Here is a 16185-nt window from a genome sequence, read left to right as displayed (position 1 = left end):
AGACTGTAATGATGTTTCTGTGAAACATAAACAAGAATATTGACTGTCAGAGGTGCATCATTACACCAAGTAGGGCTCTGCCTTGTTGTTTAGCAAGGCAGAGCCCTACTTCAGATTTACACTGTTATCCTCATGTGAACAGTAATTGTAGGTATTTTATTTTGAAAGAGCAGCTGATCATCTGTTTTTTTTTCTTCTTTTCCTCCACGCAGCCCTCCCACAGTGACAAAGCTGCAAACCCAGAAGTGCTGCGGTGGATGAATGAACTGGCTAGGCTTCGCAAAGAGCTAAAAGGTAACACACAGGTGCACACATTCTGACAGTTAATTTGATCTAGTTTTAGTCATGATTCAGGCATCTAACTTGCTCCTGATTGGATCACTTCCGAACTCGTCCCGCCTTTCTACACAACTTACTGAAAAGCTCTGGTTCCCGTCTTCTTCACCAGAACACAAGCTGATGAAGTCTGAGGAGGACCTGACGCCTCAGCCCCGCCAGCGCAGCAACACGCTGCCCAAAAGCTTCGGCTCGCAGCTGGAGAAGAAACCTCAGCAGGAGAAGGCGTCGAAGCCACCGGTGGAAAGCACCCTGGAAGGAATTCAGAAGAAGCTGCAGGAGAAGAGGGACGAGGTGAACCGCCCCGAGGACATCAAGGTAAATCCGCGGCTATGTCGCACGCTCACACAGACGACATTAAAAGCCAAAAGACTTTACATGTTTAAAGCAGACTGCACACTCTGAATTTATTATCACACAGAGACAAATAAGTTTTGCTGCGAGCAACACGGACTGAACTCTTGTCACTTTTAAAAGGCGAGTGACTCACTTCCTGTCTCCTGCTAACAGGATATGACACGGGAGCAGATCGCCGCAGAGAAAGTCGCCCTGCAGAAAGCTCTTCTCTACTACGAGAGTATCCACGGCCGACCGGTAAGCCTCCCTCCATGTGTTTGTTTTATTTTAGACATTTTAAATGCAAAAATTTGCCCAGTTTTGCAAATAAAGCTGAACCCATATCAGTTTGTCTGGACCAAATCCAGATGCCGTAATTTTTATTCCTGTCAGTACAGTTACATATCACGCCCTGCAGAGATCTTATAGTGAAGAAAAATGGTTTTGCTGTAATTTTGTTTTATGTTAGCAAAGTAGCTAGTTAGCGTGCAGGTAGAGAGGATGACAGAAATTTGCTAAAACTGTGCTAACAGTGTATCTTTGTTCTCCCCACCTGGAGCAGATGACGAAGAGCGAGAGGCAAATCATGAAGCCAGTGTACGACAGATATCGCCTGGTGAAGCAGATCCTGTGTAGAGCCTCCACCATTCCTGTCATAGTAAGTATCACATCCCAGCCTCCCTTTAGCTGCCGGGTTTAAAGCCACACTCTCAAAACATGCACAGACACTTAATCCCAGCTCGTGCCGGCTTTAGCACCTGCTGCTGGGAACGGACAGCAGCCATGAAGCAGCTTTCAGTGCACTCGTAAAGCAAGGTCAGAGGTTACAGGCTGAGGTCACAGGAAGTGACAGCAGAGTGTTGAAGAGGCTCAGGAAGTGCAAAACAACACAGCCAAGTTAAATAAACGGAAAATAAACACAGCAAGTTCTTAAAATGTATTTTTACATATTTATATTTCAGAAATGTAGGAAAATAAATCTGCTTATGGACTAAGTGTAAAGCTCTCAGTAAAGTTATTTACTGAACATCTTTATGATGTAAGACATGATCTGCATTATGTGCATTATATAATGCACTGCATCTAATCCGCACCACGCAGGCTGAGCCTGCTGCCATATTGTTCCTGACATGGAGACGCAGAGGAGCAGACAGAGGAGCTCAAACAAAAGCCGTTAAATGTGCTTAAACCTGACAGAAAAGTGTGAAGTACTGTAAAAGAAAGAAAAAAGGTCAGAGTTAGCGTCTCAGCGTGGTTAACTCCTCCTTCTCGACCGTCACCACAGGGCTCTCCCTCCAGCAAGCGCAGAGGTCCCCTCCTACAGCCCATTATCGAGGGTGAAACCGCACTCTTCTTCGATGATATCAAGGTGAAGAGCCATTGCTGCTGCTTAATAATCAGTGAACCGGCTCCCTCTTCCTCACCTGCTAAACTCCCACCCCTCCTCCCCCTTTATATTTACTACCATTTGCCCTCTAATGAGCCTGATTGCTGCCTGTTGATTGGGCAACTGTAGAAGTGTTGAATCAGTAGTTGCTGATCTATGAATCACTCTGTGATTGATGTAATGATGTAAGTGGATATAAAATGGGTTAAAGCTTGTTGTGATTTAAGTGCCTAAAACAAGGCTGGAATACTGGTTTATTTTTCCTAAACAGCAAATATGTGCATACAGTATATTAAAAATGTATCATTGTTATCATTATTTTTCCAGCACTGTTTGCAGGCACTCTGTGGACACCTTTTTTTTTTTTTTTTTTGTATTAATTGAACAGTTTTAGTTGAATAAAGGTGGCCTGATTAACTCCATTCATAAAAACAAATGATTCCAAATGACGACCATCGCGGTGATTTCTAACCTCTGTCCACTAACACTGCACGATCCTCACGCCCTGCAGTATTTGAGCCCAGGAGGCCGCCTGCTGCAGCAGCGCTCACCGCACGATGAGACCCTCTGCCCCCTCCCTTGCAGCCCGTTGAGACTAAAGCCTCCCTCACTCTCTTTGTAGGAGGAAGAGGACGGCTCGGAGGATGACGGAGACTCCAAGACCCAGTTCACCGTGACCGTGCGACCCGACATCGGCGTGTTCAGCTTCCTGGAGCACGCGGATGAGGAAGTGGATGGTTTCATTTCACCCGTGGACGAACTTTCCCCGTCCAAGAACACGATGGACACGAGGCTGTCCAACCTGCACTCAGCTACTATGTAAGTACTCGCAAAACGCTCGTTTTACTGTCAGTTTGTGACAGATTTGGGTCTGTTTGAGAGGATTAATCCTGATAACTCAGAAAAAATTGCAGATCTATCACTGTCTACATACACAGAAATCCAACCAGAGCACAAATTTAGAAATTCCTCTAAACAGAGTTGCCCAGTAACCTTGCCTTTATATAGGAATATAACCAGGATACAACCATCTGGCAACGAATTAAATCAAGTCCCATGTTGCAAAGAAACATTACACTCAGCGCACACCCATTCAAATTAATAGCAAAGTGTTTATCAGCCAGCGGTTGTTTACAAACTTTCGCCATTGTGTTGCAGAGCAGTTGCAGTCAGTCCAAGACAGACTTAATTTGTTTGGAGACAAGTTGCCTCCCACCTGTGTGACCTGTGTAATACAAAAAAAACAAAAACCGAGCCAAAGTTGTTGATTTTTGGGGGTTTTTTTTGTAAATGCTGGAAGTCTGTGTATATTTTAATGTGAGACATTTAAAAAACATTTCTCCTCACCCCACAGGCAGGAACTTGTAGAGCAGCTCCAAGAGACGAGAGAGGAGAAGAAGAGGATTCGCAAGAACTTGAAAGAGTTTGAGGACCAGTTTTTTAGACAAAACGGAAGGTAAGAAAAAAAGAGTTTGTCAATGTCAAATATTTGGAACTGCATAATGAGAAACCTCGACACGAAGGTTTTTTTCTCGCAGCGTCGTAACGATTGCCGCCTTGTTCCTGCAGGAACGTTCAGAAGGAGGACCGCTCCCCACTGGCTGTGGAGTACAACGAATACAAGCACGTCAAAGCCAAACTGCGGCTGCTCGAAGTGCTCATCAGCAAAAGAGACTCCACTAAATTCATCTGAATAAAGCGAAGACTCAATAAGAGGACTGGTGCTGTGTCTCCAGTGTCACAGTCAACACATCTCACCTTGCTAGAAACAGTCATGTTTTCCTCGCTGTTGGATGCTGTTGACGCGCTCCGTCGAGCTCGAGGGTTTCCCTCCGTCAAATGCTGCGCCTGGAAAAACGTTGTCGTCACCTCACCTCGAGGAGGGGACGTCACTCCGGACGAAGCAACATACGCACAAACTAAACTGAATCACACTTGTATTGCTGATAATTTATTTTGAATGTTTGTCTCATGCACAGCCGTAGAAGTCTTAAAAAAACCAAAAAGAACCCAAAACACTTGATAATTCGGTCATTAGCTATAAAATTGTCGCTGCTTTTTAAGGATCGCGTGTATTTTTCTAAAGGAGATGTTACTCGATCATGCTGACAGTACCGAAGTTTCACTTTCCACAGCATTAAATCCTCTTCTGTAAAAGTTTTATCGTTTGAAAGAAGTGGTTTCCTCTTTCACTGGGGCCCAAAGACAGCAGCTCAGAGCGCACACAGTGAGCCAAAATCTTTCATCTCCTGGAAATCACCCAGTTTCAAGATGACCACTGACACTTGCTGCGTTTTTGTACGCCTTAACCTGCTTTCCCCTCATTTACTTGATGTTAAATAAGCTATCGTCCCCTTTAAATCACTGCTGTGTTTGCTCACACCGATTAACACTGACAAGGCCAGTTCTGAGGCGAGCGCGGGCGTGGTCGACGAAGCCTCGTCCTCTGGTCCTCGCTGTAGTTTGTTTGTTTGTTTGTAAATATGGATTATCGTATATGTTTACATTTCTGTGAGCGAGTACTTTATCCCTTTTTTTCTCTCCAATTTTCTGGATGGTAATCAGTGTGAATTTGTTTTCACTGAATGTAAACACTGGCCGGGCTTAATGAACTGAGTGTGTACATTTTAGTACATAAATTGTATTTTGTATATAATGTGAATGAAATCATATTTTTACTGAAGGTTTTTTGGGCTCTGTGTTTTTTCTTTGTGAAGTTGCGAATGTTCACTCATCCAGTCGAAGGACTTTACAGACAGATCTGAGATCAGTCGGTTTATTTATATAGCAGCAAATCACAACATCAGCTGCCTCAAGGCGCTTTATACAGGAAGGTAAGGACCTCCCTAGAGCACTGTGCGATGGCGGGAAGGAAAGTAATAAAAGGAAATAAAACAGGGATTAAAAGCGTGTATAAAAAAAAAAACTACAGCACCAAATTAAATAAATAAAATTGTTTAAATATGAATGTACATATAAAAGATTATATGTGGTATAATAAAATTTGTCTTTCACCCATCAAGGTCTTCAGTTTAACTTAATGATTTATTGGTTTAAAATTGACAAAAAGCTTTATACCATGTAAGGATTTAAAATGTCATGTGACCTTTGACCTCTCCTTCAAGGTCAGTCAGTTGATCTCAAATGTTGATCTCAAACATCTCGGCTGATGAAGCATGTTCACTGAACGTTTGGAAGAATGGGAGTGAACTGCTTTCAAAAACTTTTTTTTTTTTTTTTTTCTTGTAACACCTAAAATCTCACCTCTGACATATGCCCCTCATAAAATATCAATTAAAAATAAACTATACTGAAACAAGAACCCTAACCTTAACAGCAGGTGCTCAGATAAACACTAAAAAACAACTCTATGAATCAGAGGCATCACATCTGATCCATCTGGTCATAGGTTCATGAATTCAAGCAATTTAATGAGGAAGCTCAAATGCAATCACAGGCCACACAGAAGTCTTGCTTTTATACCGTATTTTATTGAAAACCTTGGCTGGAACAGAGAGCTTTGAGTAAATTTCAGTCAAATAATGATTTAAAAAAAAAACAAAAACAAAAAAAAAAAACGTATTCTCTAGCACATTTAAAGGTGCAAAAAAGTCAAGGGCTTCACAAACCTTTGCATAGGACTAAACTCTGCAGGAGCCTTAATCAGACAAATATTGATTGAATATGCGTGTGTGTGTGTGTGTGTGTGTGTGTGTGTGTGTGTACACATGCAGTATAGAACTAAGCAATAAGATGAACTGCCAGCATTTGAGACCTTTATATGTTTGGCCCAGAGCTGTGAGTACAGAAGTGGGCTGCTTCAGGTTGTTATTGCTGAGAGGACGTGTTAGTCAGAACACATCGAGTCATTTTACTGCCCAAAGTCACATTAACACCACTGTCGTGTATGAAATGTATATAAAATATATATTATATATATGCGAGACGATTCCACGCACGTCACGCTAATACACAACCTAATTAAATGTTATCTTGTACTGCGAGGTGTCACTGCAGGAATATTTATACATCATCAGGGCAACTTTTGGAATAATATGATGGGTACAGTTTATCATCAAATGGCTATTATATGCAGACTTTTTACTAAGTCATCTGCCCACACTCTTAAAATATTCATCTCCACTTGGAGACCAGACAAATAACAATTATTAACTCTAATGTTTGTATATTTAGGTTTATGTGACATTTTGGGACATGTTTTTATTTGCTTCTTAGCAGATCGGTTCAAATGTCATTACAGAGGAATCGGTTTGCTTGGCCTAGCAAAAACACGGCTAGTTTGGCTCCGTCACACGGTGAATAAATCCAACTGAGAGCCGCTCTGATGATTAAAAATGACCAAAGTTTGTTTAACCCTCTGAGGTCTAAGTCATCATTTTATAGAAGCCATGAGAGTGTTTGTTAGGGGGGGAAAAGAAGCGTGAATAAGGCTGGGAGAAAAGTTTCATAAACACAAAAATGACAGTTTTTGTCATCCACACTTACAGGGGATTTATATTTGTAAATCTGCAACCCTGCAGCCTACACCGTAACTACACACCACATGGACACAGTCTGCGATGGCTGTGATTGGACAGTTTGGGATTGTCGTGTCCTCCTGAATATTTAAATCTACTGTGTCTACTGAAAGAGACTATATGGAATTGAAGAGAGAAACAGGACGAACTCCTGGTTTGTTGAGATACCGCTGCGTTGGCCAAGAAGGACTTTGACTGTATTCAGATACTCGTCTGTGTCAGGGACCACACTATCAGAATGTGTATCTAAAAATCTGTTTCAAAATACTTCACGAAAGCGATTAAAATTAGCACTAATCAAGGAGACTGTTCTGCATCCACGCCACGGCAAACATGGAGTGTGTATCACTGGAAACCAGAGTGGTTAAACAAGAGGTGCTCTCTTTTTCTGGGTCTTTCACCTGTTGCTCGCACAGACTGTAGTAAAATATGGATTCTTTAGAATGGCCATTAGGGGGCGACTCTCGTGGAGAACACGCCCTGGGCTCCATGTCTCTGTAACCTCAGTAGACATTTTTCTGAAGAGTTTATGGGCTCAGTCGTTAGTTTTAGCTCACACTGAATGAAACAGGAAGTTCATTTTGTAAATGATTTTATAGTCACAAAGGAGGATTAGCCAAGATAAGCTGACTGTCCCTCGGTTTCCTCGCTCATCACGTCCAGTTTCAGGCAAAAATGATTAGCTAGGGTCTTCACTGTCCATGGGTGGTGTTATCTTGACTAGCTCCACCTTTCATACTGTGGTTATGTTGTTGCTAGGCACTGTCATCGAGGGCAAAGGTATGATGGCAAGGTCACATTTTAGATATTATAAGCAAACCTGGAAGCACTAAAAAAAAAACAACAACAAAAACTGCAATTCCTGTAGTGGCCACTGGAGGCTGAGGCTAAGTTAATCCCCACTGACTGCCATGGTAAGACACCCAACTTAATACAATTACAAAGTGTATTTAAAGCCTGGTATCTACAGTTCCTCATTCATAAAAACCACATAGGGGCACAGACTTGTTCTATAACTCATCACGGCTAATGCCAAACTCAACATCTTAGCGTATTAGTCCAAATACAGTCATCTCATGGGGTCTTGTTTGATTGCGACCTCGCAGATGATGCGGCCCCTTTCAGCTAGAAAATCTAACTAAACAGCCAGTAAGCGCGACATCCACATGCTTGTAACAACAGGAAGTGCGATCTTTTTGTGTCCATCTGAAGGAGCCAAACATGTATTTGCTACCACTTCCAGTCTGAGCGATGCTAACTGATGCTTCATATTCAGCTGACATGCTTTTCTTGCAAGAAAGCGAATAATCACATTTCCAAAAACGTCACTGCTAAATGACAATCTGGTCTTTGTTTTCACTCTGTAACATGCACACACATCCACAAAAAAATAAATAAATAAAAATAAATAAATAAAGTTTTGTTTCCGTACAGAAGGTTTTGCTGTAGAAAGGCAACACTGTTGAATGCAGGTTCAAGAACAAAGTCAGCTGCTCTGTGAGCCACAGCTAAAACAGAACGAGGGATTGCAAACGATGTTCAGCATGCTTCGCTCCCTGCCTGACTCGCTTGTCCTCTTTCAGAATCAGGCATAGAGGACATGCTGGTGGCAGATTTAAAAGGATCAGCGGGACTAACACTCCTCCCAACCTCACAGTGAAGATTATATTCAAAGTGCTATTTACATACACGTATATATGTATGTGTGTGTGTATGTGTGTGTGTGTGTGTGTGTGTGTGTGTGTTAATTTTGTCAAAAAATAACCACTCTATTTAATAAATTAAAAGTAACAAAAAGCAATATATTGTCTCAAGGTAATAACATGATTCTTTAATGATTAAAAATAGAATTTAAGGAATATAAAATACACAGCTTTGCAAACAAAACAAAGCAAAAAGAAATTAAGAGTTTCTCAACCTTCTCTGGTCCTGGTTTTTAGGTCCCGAAGTTTTCATAATCCAGGGTTGTTCTGCACATTTTAGTCCATTTAGTGCTTTTTTGGTTAATTTCCATGTTGGCTGTTATCTATCAGTCATTTGATTCTCCTCTAAATGGTCCTGGAAGGCTGAGGAACTTTGCCCAAAGCAAAAAAGCAATAACACTCTGCATTTACATACATAGACCTTTAAGATTCAAGATGCTTAACGATCTTGTTAGACCATATATAAACAGAGTGACCCTCCCGTGTCCAACAATTGCCCACTCACACTCTTGACACTCACGTGGGGGTGTATTGCTGTTAAAGTGCGTTAAGTCTCCCCTGGGACTCCCCTCAGACCAGGCTGAAGCCCTCGTACTGCTCCACGGCTTGAGTGAGGCGGCGGCGCAGGATCTCTTTGGTCTGGTAGCGGGGCATGTCCAGCAGGTTGTAGCATGTGTGGGCCACGGGCAGGTAGTGCTCCTCTGCTGTGGTAGACTGGATGATGATGCGCAGGCTCTCCATGCCGTGGATGGGAATGCGGTCACTACCGGTCAGGAACACTGCAGGCAGAAAGGGGACATACAGAACAGAGGTAAAACAAAATTAGGGAAGCTCTCTGAAACATGTTTGTGCTCTTGTGCAGACACAAGCTTGATGTTTCTGGATGTTATTAATAAATCTGGTCTTTGCCTGTCTAGACAATTTTTGACTCGCAGAGAATATTGCTCCGATTTTCATATTTTGGCTAAAAGTCATTCTTGGTTGCAATGAAAGCAACATGCATGTTTTTTTTACACTGCAAAGAAATGCTTGTTTAACAGAGAAACCTGCCCACAGAACTCTTTGGGCTTTAAATACACTTTAAATAAATGTGTAAAATTACAGAACAGAAAAAAAGAAAGAAAAAGAAAAAAATTGCATTATTCTCATTATTAAGATTGAAAAACCTGAAATTCTGCATTCAGAGACTCATTAAAAGTGGCTGCAGTGAACGACCCATAAGTTCAAATGTTAGGTTTGTGGTTAGCTGGCCTGAATGGACCCTTCAGAGTGCCAGTTCTGCCCCCTGGGCCAAATGTTTGACACCTCTGATCTAGGAGCAAGAATCACAGGGTGATTTTAACAGGACATCGTCATGCCACACTTCCCACAACAGCAGCGGTATCACTATGCTCGACATTATTTAATCATATCATTTACTATTACTAAAGAATTCAGCATAATTGAGGTCTTGTAAAGTAAACAGTTGAATCTGAATGAAACACTTTATTCAAAACTCCTGAAATGTGTGATTATTTTCATTAACACTGAAAAGTTCTCGCTTTCGTTAAAGCAGCACGAAGCAGCACGAAGCAGCTCTGCTGTCTTCATGATCTGCTCTCATGACCTGCAAATTATTACACTGCAAAGCGACTGCGGGTAAGAGAATTAAACTGCCACGCAGATCATTTAAGGAGGCAATTAAAGGCTTACACAAGAACTGCTTCTTCTTTTCCAGAGGGAACTCGTGGAAAACCTCCCAGAACAATCTGACTGTTGGATGAGTGGCGGTGTACTCCCCCTTATAAACGGCGTTCTGTAGAAAGAGAGGAGAGATTTGGAGATTAAAAGCCTGTTTTACCATCAGTAAACAATTTGATTTGTGGAAAACATGTTAGTTCCTTATCAGTCAGGAAATAAAGTCCTCAGAGACGTGCAACAATCTGGGTGATTTTTGCAACTACTGGCCTAAAAAACAAAACAAATCAGTTTCCCAGTTTTTTGACATCTGACAAAACAATCTGCTGTGCAGATGTTGTAATCTGCACAAAAAGGACCTCTGGACACAGGAGATAAAGTCACGGGTAAAATATGTGAAGAACTGTTTTGGCTCATACCGTTTATGATCACATCCAGAGCTGCAAAGTAAGCCAAATGTCACAACAACCCACAAGAGCGGAGTTTCTAAATCATTTATTCGCCTCCATATTAAATGATCCAGAGGTGTGCCTTTTCAACATCTGGCAGGAATAACACGAAACACACGAGAACGAGCCTTTCAGAAAAGATCAGATTTATCTACAGTTTTCTTCACCATCCAATCTAAATTTTAACTTACCTAATATGATGATTTGTGAATATATATTTAGAATATTTCTGACAACATAATACACGTTTTAGTATTTTGCAACTAAAGGTACAATATGTAAGATTGGTAAACCACAAACAGCTGAAACATTAAAAAGTAAACTAAATCTATAAATTATTTATTATCATTACACATGTGCAATGAATTTTGATGCAGTCTTATCAGTGCAAACATTTGAAAATAATATGTATATAAAGTAAATATATGTACACAAGTAAAAACCCATCATCCCAAACAATCCTTCACACTCTATGGGCATTCATTGCAGTTGATTCTCTTAAAAACTGCACATTACTACAAGTGTATTTATGAGTTTTGGATAAAAAAAAATTCTTTGGTTCATGTTTTTAATGTCCTGAAACATCTGCCCTTGCGCTGACATTCAAACAGAAAGTGGTGCAGGGGGGATGGATGTTTCAGGACACTCTCAAATGACCGTATGACACTGGAATAGCACACTACAGAAATATCTCCTGAAGTTTGATTTCTAACTTGCTAATACTGCGTCAAACTCAATTTTTTTTGTCGCTTTAGCACTGCAGAATTTATACTTATTGTTCCATTTTTTCTTTTGCATCCAGTAAAAAGACAATCGCAACAACCAAACGTGGTTCGCCGGTATCTGTGTCTTACACCAGTGAAAGAGCCTTTTCTTTCCTGCTTCTTACTAAAGACGTAAACACCTATAATTTATCTTTCAGGTACAATGTAGCACCGCCTGAGGTGATGGTTTGAAGTAATGTTTGAGGGTGTTTCTCACTACCGTTCTAATCTACGATGCTAAAGCTAAACATCTATCATTCACTGAGGCTGGTATGTAGAGCCGCAGGCATGGCTGCAGTGGTTATTCTGAGCGAGGCAGTTCCCTGGTTATATAAACACAAAGCTAAAAACTACATCATTCTTTCCTGTGGTCGATGACAAGGATTTTAGGGTTTGTTTGTTTTTTTAAATGCGGCATCTGAACAAATCTTTCACATATAAACTATTGGTCTGCAAACACTTGTGCTGCAGGGGATTCAAGATTTTAATCCAACAATGACAACAACAAAAAAAGAAAAACACACACAGTGAGGAGAGGCTTTGCTGACCCTGAGCTGGAAAGTTGATCAGAGCAGTCGGAGTACATGTGCAGATGATTAAACCACACACTGACCTTCTCCATCTCCTCCCAGTTGTAGTTATTATTGCCGACCACCATGGCCATCAGCTCGGAGGGCTGGAACAGAGACAGGATCTCACCACCACACACCTTCAGGAAACCAGCGGAGAAGGCAGAGTACTGCTCCCCCACCGAGTCTGAGAACACGTAGCGCAGGTAGGCCTCCACAAACTCCTTCCTGAAAAACACACACACACACACACACACACACACACACACACACACACACACACACACACACACACACACACACACAAATAGGTTCAGTAAATTTATTTATTCAGATGTCAAAGTGGGACTATAAACACTCTCTTCCTCTCTCATTGTGTCTGAATCCGAGTGTGTTCACATTGTCTGAGCCGTCTGTTCAAAGCTTTTTTTTGGTTTGTTTCTTGAAACCTGCTTGGAACTCATCAACGTCCTCTTCATCCAGCCCGCTCTAATTTTGTTTACACCTCTGTGAGGTCTTAGCGCAGAAGTTGCTTAGGTAGATTAAACCTCTAATCTCTTCATCTGTGCTGGAGCCACCTGTGAGTGCGTCAATATATGTGTAAATACTAAAACAGATTTGTTTTCACTGTGCCAAGCTAAACTACAGAAGCAGGACACGAAATGCTGAATAAATCCCCTGAAAGACTTATATTTAAACAGAGTTCCTAACATTAATCTATTTTAAGACCTCTGAAATGAATGCTTAAAAGTAAAATTACTGTACTGAAGGAGAGGAATGTGCAGCTTCAACATTATTTTTAAATTTGGGAAACCAATGGAAAGCTTTAGTTTGGGCTGAGCAACTACTGCACTAAAGTCAGTGACAGAGATCCATGCATTTATCAAACATGTCAAAGACAAAAGGGAGAAGAAAGCAGAACATATTTGTCACTTTCCATCACTAGTCAAAGTCAGACTTAAGTCTGATTGAGATGCTTTGTCGTGTCCTTTGAACAGGCCGTTCAGAAACCCTCCAGTGTGGCTGAATTAAAACAGTTCTGCAAAGAGGAGTGGGACAAAATCCCTCCACAGTGATGTGAAACACTCACTGCCAGTAATTACAAACACTTGATTGCACAAGCATTAATAACTATTAACTGGTAACACAACTAGTTATTGGTTTTAGGGAGCAATTAGGTTTTAAGAACTTTTCTTTCCCCGTAATAAATACATTTTATATTCACTCAGGCTATCTCTGTCTAAGACATGTACTCAGCTACAACAACAGGAAACCCCAAGCCAACCACACACAGTGCATAACAGCATCTTAATAGATTCAAAATAACAGGTTAAAAATGCCAAAGTGAATCAGATGTCGGGGATTCAGAAGAAACCAGTTACTTTAACTCAAATGTTCAGGAACGCGCAATCCTCGAGCAATCACTCCAAGAAAGAAGAAAAAGAGAGAAACCAGATTTTTAAAACCTTTTCCCTGATCACACACACAGAAAGTAATGATGTCGTTTCATTTAGAAAGCGAGGACTCTGTGTAGCAGCTGCTGCCACAAACCCCCGTTCAAACAGGGAAGGTACCAACAGAAGGACCAACATGCTCCAACAGTTGGTCAGAAGGTTCCTTTGTAAGTGCGCATGCGCCATTAGCGTACTGCCTGCTGTAACCCTAATTTCCCTCGGGATTAATAAAGTATTCTGATTCTGATTGATTCTGATTCTCCTGAAATTTGAGAGAAATACACAAGCAGGTCTTCTCATATAGGAAACCAGCGCACAGACACGCACACAACTGCTTCACGTCAACAAGCTAATAAATACAGGCTTCAGACCAATGCTACAGTCTTCCCAGCCAAGCAAGTCACACCCACAGGGGTCACAAAGCCCTGCAAACACCAAACTTGTCTTACACAACACAAAACGAAACAAAAACAAAGGCAGGATTCATCAGTCTGATAAAGTAACCTTCAGTATCAAAATAAAACGTGCGGTATGAGATGCTGCTTTAACACCACAATCTAATATTCCTCTTGTTCTAGTTCCATATCTGTGTCGAAGGGATTTTGGAGAAACAATTTGTGTTACTGCTGCTCTCGCCATCTGTTCAGCACCAGCAGCCAGACATGTTGACACCGCCCGCCCCCAAACGCTCTCTCTCTGAGGACTCCTTCACATAACGCTGTAATCAGTGCCACTGGCACAAGGACAGCAGCTAGAAATGAGGCGCAATAGCACGGTGTGAGTGAATCTAAAAAACTGTGTCTGTGTGTGCAGCACAGATCGTGGCCTTCAGCTCCAACAATGGGACACAAGCTGCTGGCTCCATGAGCGCATTATAATCTCTGTGCGGGGAAAAAAAAAGTAAAATCTCACAGTCTTTGCTTCTTCCTTCAGAGAGGACAGAGCGTGTAGCACTGAAAAAATGGAAACGTTCATGAAATTAAATCTAATCTGGTAAACGGGCTGGTTCTTATATAGAGCTTTTCTACTCTGAGAACTCAAAGAGCTTTTTATAAAGCTTCACTCATTCACACCAGCACTTTTTTCTATGCTTTTCCTATCCAGGTGCTTTCTATCCAGCATTGACACACATTCACATTCCCATGGATGCATGGGAGAGCAACTTGGGGTTAGTATCTTGCCCAAGTATATTTGACCGGAGCAGACGGGGATTGAACCACCAACCTTCCGATTAGTAGGTGACCTGCTCTGCCTCCTGAAATACCGACTGAAACGTGCTGAAAAGTCAGCTTAAATTTTCAGTGTGCGTTTTTTTGATTTGTCGAGTCACCAAACCTGTTGTTTTTGTCCACAGCGACGCTCTCTCCTCCGGGAATCAGCTCCTTGACTTCTGTCATCCCGTAGTTCTCCCTGGTGATCTAAGACATGAGCACAACAAACAGACTCACTGTGGAGTTTTTTTACGTTGCAAAAGTGCACAAGCCGCACAAGATAATTGCAGCTTTATTTTTTAACATTTTAAAGTTAAAGAAGTCCTGTGATGCTCCAGTTTTGTTTTTTTGTTTTTTTCCAAACACCAAAACCGTCTGTCAGCTAAACCTCACACACACACATATTTTCCTCTGCAGTCAAAGACTGTTTTAGGCCCTTCTTCTGTATCACAGATCTTTACAACCAAGGATCCCTTAACATGTGCTGTACTTCATTTTCAGTTAACCCCACATTGTAGAAGCCAGAGGATCAATTCAATTCAATTGTCTTATTTATATAGCGCCAAATCAGTCGTCTCAAGGCTCTTCATATTGTAAGGTAAACACCCTAGTGCCTGTGTGGTACACAGATTAAAATGTATGTCAATCAATTACAGAGACTCCTGATCCAAACTTGTTATGTATATAAAGCACACGTGTCCACAATATCAATTTCTTCCATTCTAACCTCTCCATCACCACCATGAGGGAGACCAACGAGCCATCAAAGGACATCAGGGACAAGATTGTAGACCTGCACAAGGCTGGAATGGGCCACAAGACCATTAGCAAGAAGCGTGGAGAGAAGGTGACAATGCTGGTGTGATTATTTGGAAATGCAAGAAATATAAACTGATCACCATGAAAAGCCTGCCCTATGGGATGAGGGTGATGCATCACCCCAAAACTGGCAGACAGGACCAAGAACACCATTGGCAATATGCTACGTTGTAATGAACTGAAAATCTTTCACCACCTATGAAGTGTTCAAGATGGCACTTGTAACGGCCAGTCTTAAGTTTGCCAATGAGCAAGAGAAGGCTTGGGAGAAAATGCCGCGGTTAGACGAAACCAAAGATCAGACTCTTTAACATCAACTTGACTTGAAATACGAGATTCTTTGAGTATGAACACCATCCACATAGTCAAGCAGGGAGGTAAAGCCATTGTGCTTTGGGGCTGTTTTTCTGCTAAGGACAGGACGACTTCAACACAATGAGGGGCCACTGTGGCCATGTAATGTAAAATATAGCCTCTGTCCCTCAGCCAGAACAACGAAGATGGGTCATGGATGTGTCTTCCAGCACAACAATGACCCAAAATATACCACCAAGGCGACAAAGAACGAACAGTCGTGAGTCATTCTGTAACGTAGAACTTCAAGGAACATATTAACAATAAACAAAATAAAGAATAACACCAGCCTTTTTCACACACGTGGCATAAAAATCAACAAATAAAAAGTTACACTTACAGCAAAGTTGAGAAGAAACGTCTCCTCCACGTCACTTCCTTCATAGTCTAAAAGCTGTTGTAAACTCCTGGAGAAACAAAGAAATCAACTCATAAAAACCAACACAGAAAACTCAAACTGTCATTTGCTCAGCAGACAGAAGCAAAACAAGGAAAGTTAAAACTGTATTATGGTGTTACACACAGTGTTATAGTCACTGCTTGGAGCTGTAGTAATACAGAACTTGTCGGTAACACTCTTTGCAGCTC

The 16185-nt window shown here is 41.5% G+C and overlaps 2 protein-coding genes across 8 annotated transcripts in view; one reads left to right on the top strand and one right to left on the bottom strand.

Annotated features, from left to right (window-relative positions):
• The window catches only part of fam13a (family with sequence similarity 13 member A), a 50051-nt gene extending 45309 nt beyond the window's left edge, over positions 1-4742 (top strand). For 2 of the 5 annotated variants that reach the window (XM_080879718.1, XM_080879716.1), the window contains exons 16-23: positions 213-294; positions 449-654; positions 847-930; positions 1232-1330; positions 1958-2041; positions 2682-2878; positions 3414-3515; positions 3629-4742. In XM_080879718.1, coding sequence (XP_080735844.1) covers positions 213-294; positions 449-654; positions 847-930; positions 1232-1330; positions 1958-2041; positions 2682-2878; positions 3414-3515; positions 3629-3752 — 978 coding nt within the window. In that variant the 3' untranslated portion in view covers positions 3753-4742. The remainder of the gene's footprint in view (positions 1-212; positions 295-448; positions 655-846; positions 931-1231; positions 1331-1957; positions 2042-2681; positions 2879-3413; positions 3516-3628) is intronic. The other 3 variants (XM_080879717.1, XM_080879720.1, XM_080879719.1) reach the window with 3 other exon arrangements.
• Positions 4743-5619: 877 nt separating this feature from the next.
• The window catches only part of herc3 (HECT and RLD domain containing E3 ubiquitin protein ligase 3), a 37107-nt gene continuing 26541 nt past the window's right edge, over positions 5620-16185 (bottom strand). For 2 of the 3 annotated variants that reach the window (XM_080881621.1, XM_080881622.1), the window contains exons 19-23: positions 15938-16004; positions 14549-14631; positions 11804-11987; positions 9993-10095; positions 5620-9079 (exon numbers count right to left, since the gene is read on the bottom strand). In XM_080881621.1, coding sequence (XP_080737747.1) covers positions 8871-9079; positions 9993-10095; positions 11804-11987; positions 14549-14631; positions 15938-16004 — 646 coding nt within the window. In that variant the 3' untranslated portion in view covers positions 5620-8870. The remainder of the gene's footprint in view (positions 9080-9992; positions 10096-11803; positions 11988-14548; positions 14632-15937; positions 16005-16185) is intronic. The other variant, XM_080881620.1, reaches the window with a different exon arrangement.

The sequence above is a fragment of the Rhamphochromis sp. 'chilingali' genome, assembly GCF_963969265.1.
Source record: "Rhamphochromis sp. 'chilingali' genome assembly, chromosome: 4".
In the NCBI taxonomy this organism is placed as follows: domain Eukaryota; kingdom Metazoa; phylum Chordata; class Actinopteri; order Cichliformes; family Cichlidae; genus Rhamphochromis; species Rhamphochromis sp. 'chilingali'.
The sequence above is the reverse complement of the archived record's forward strand: the minus strand, read 5'-3'. Positions and strand labels throughout refer to the sequence as shown.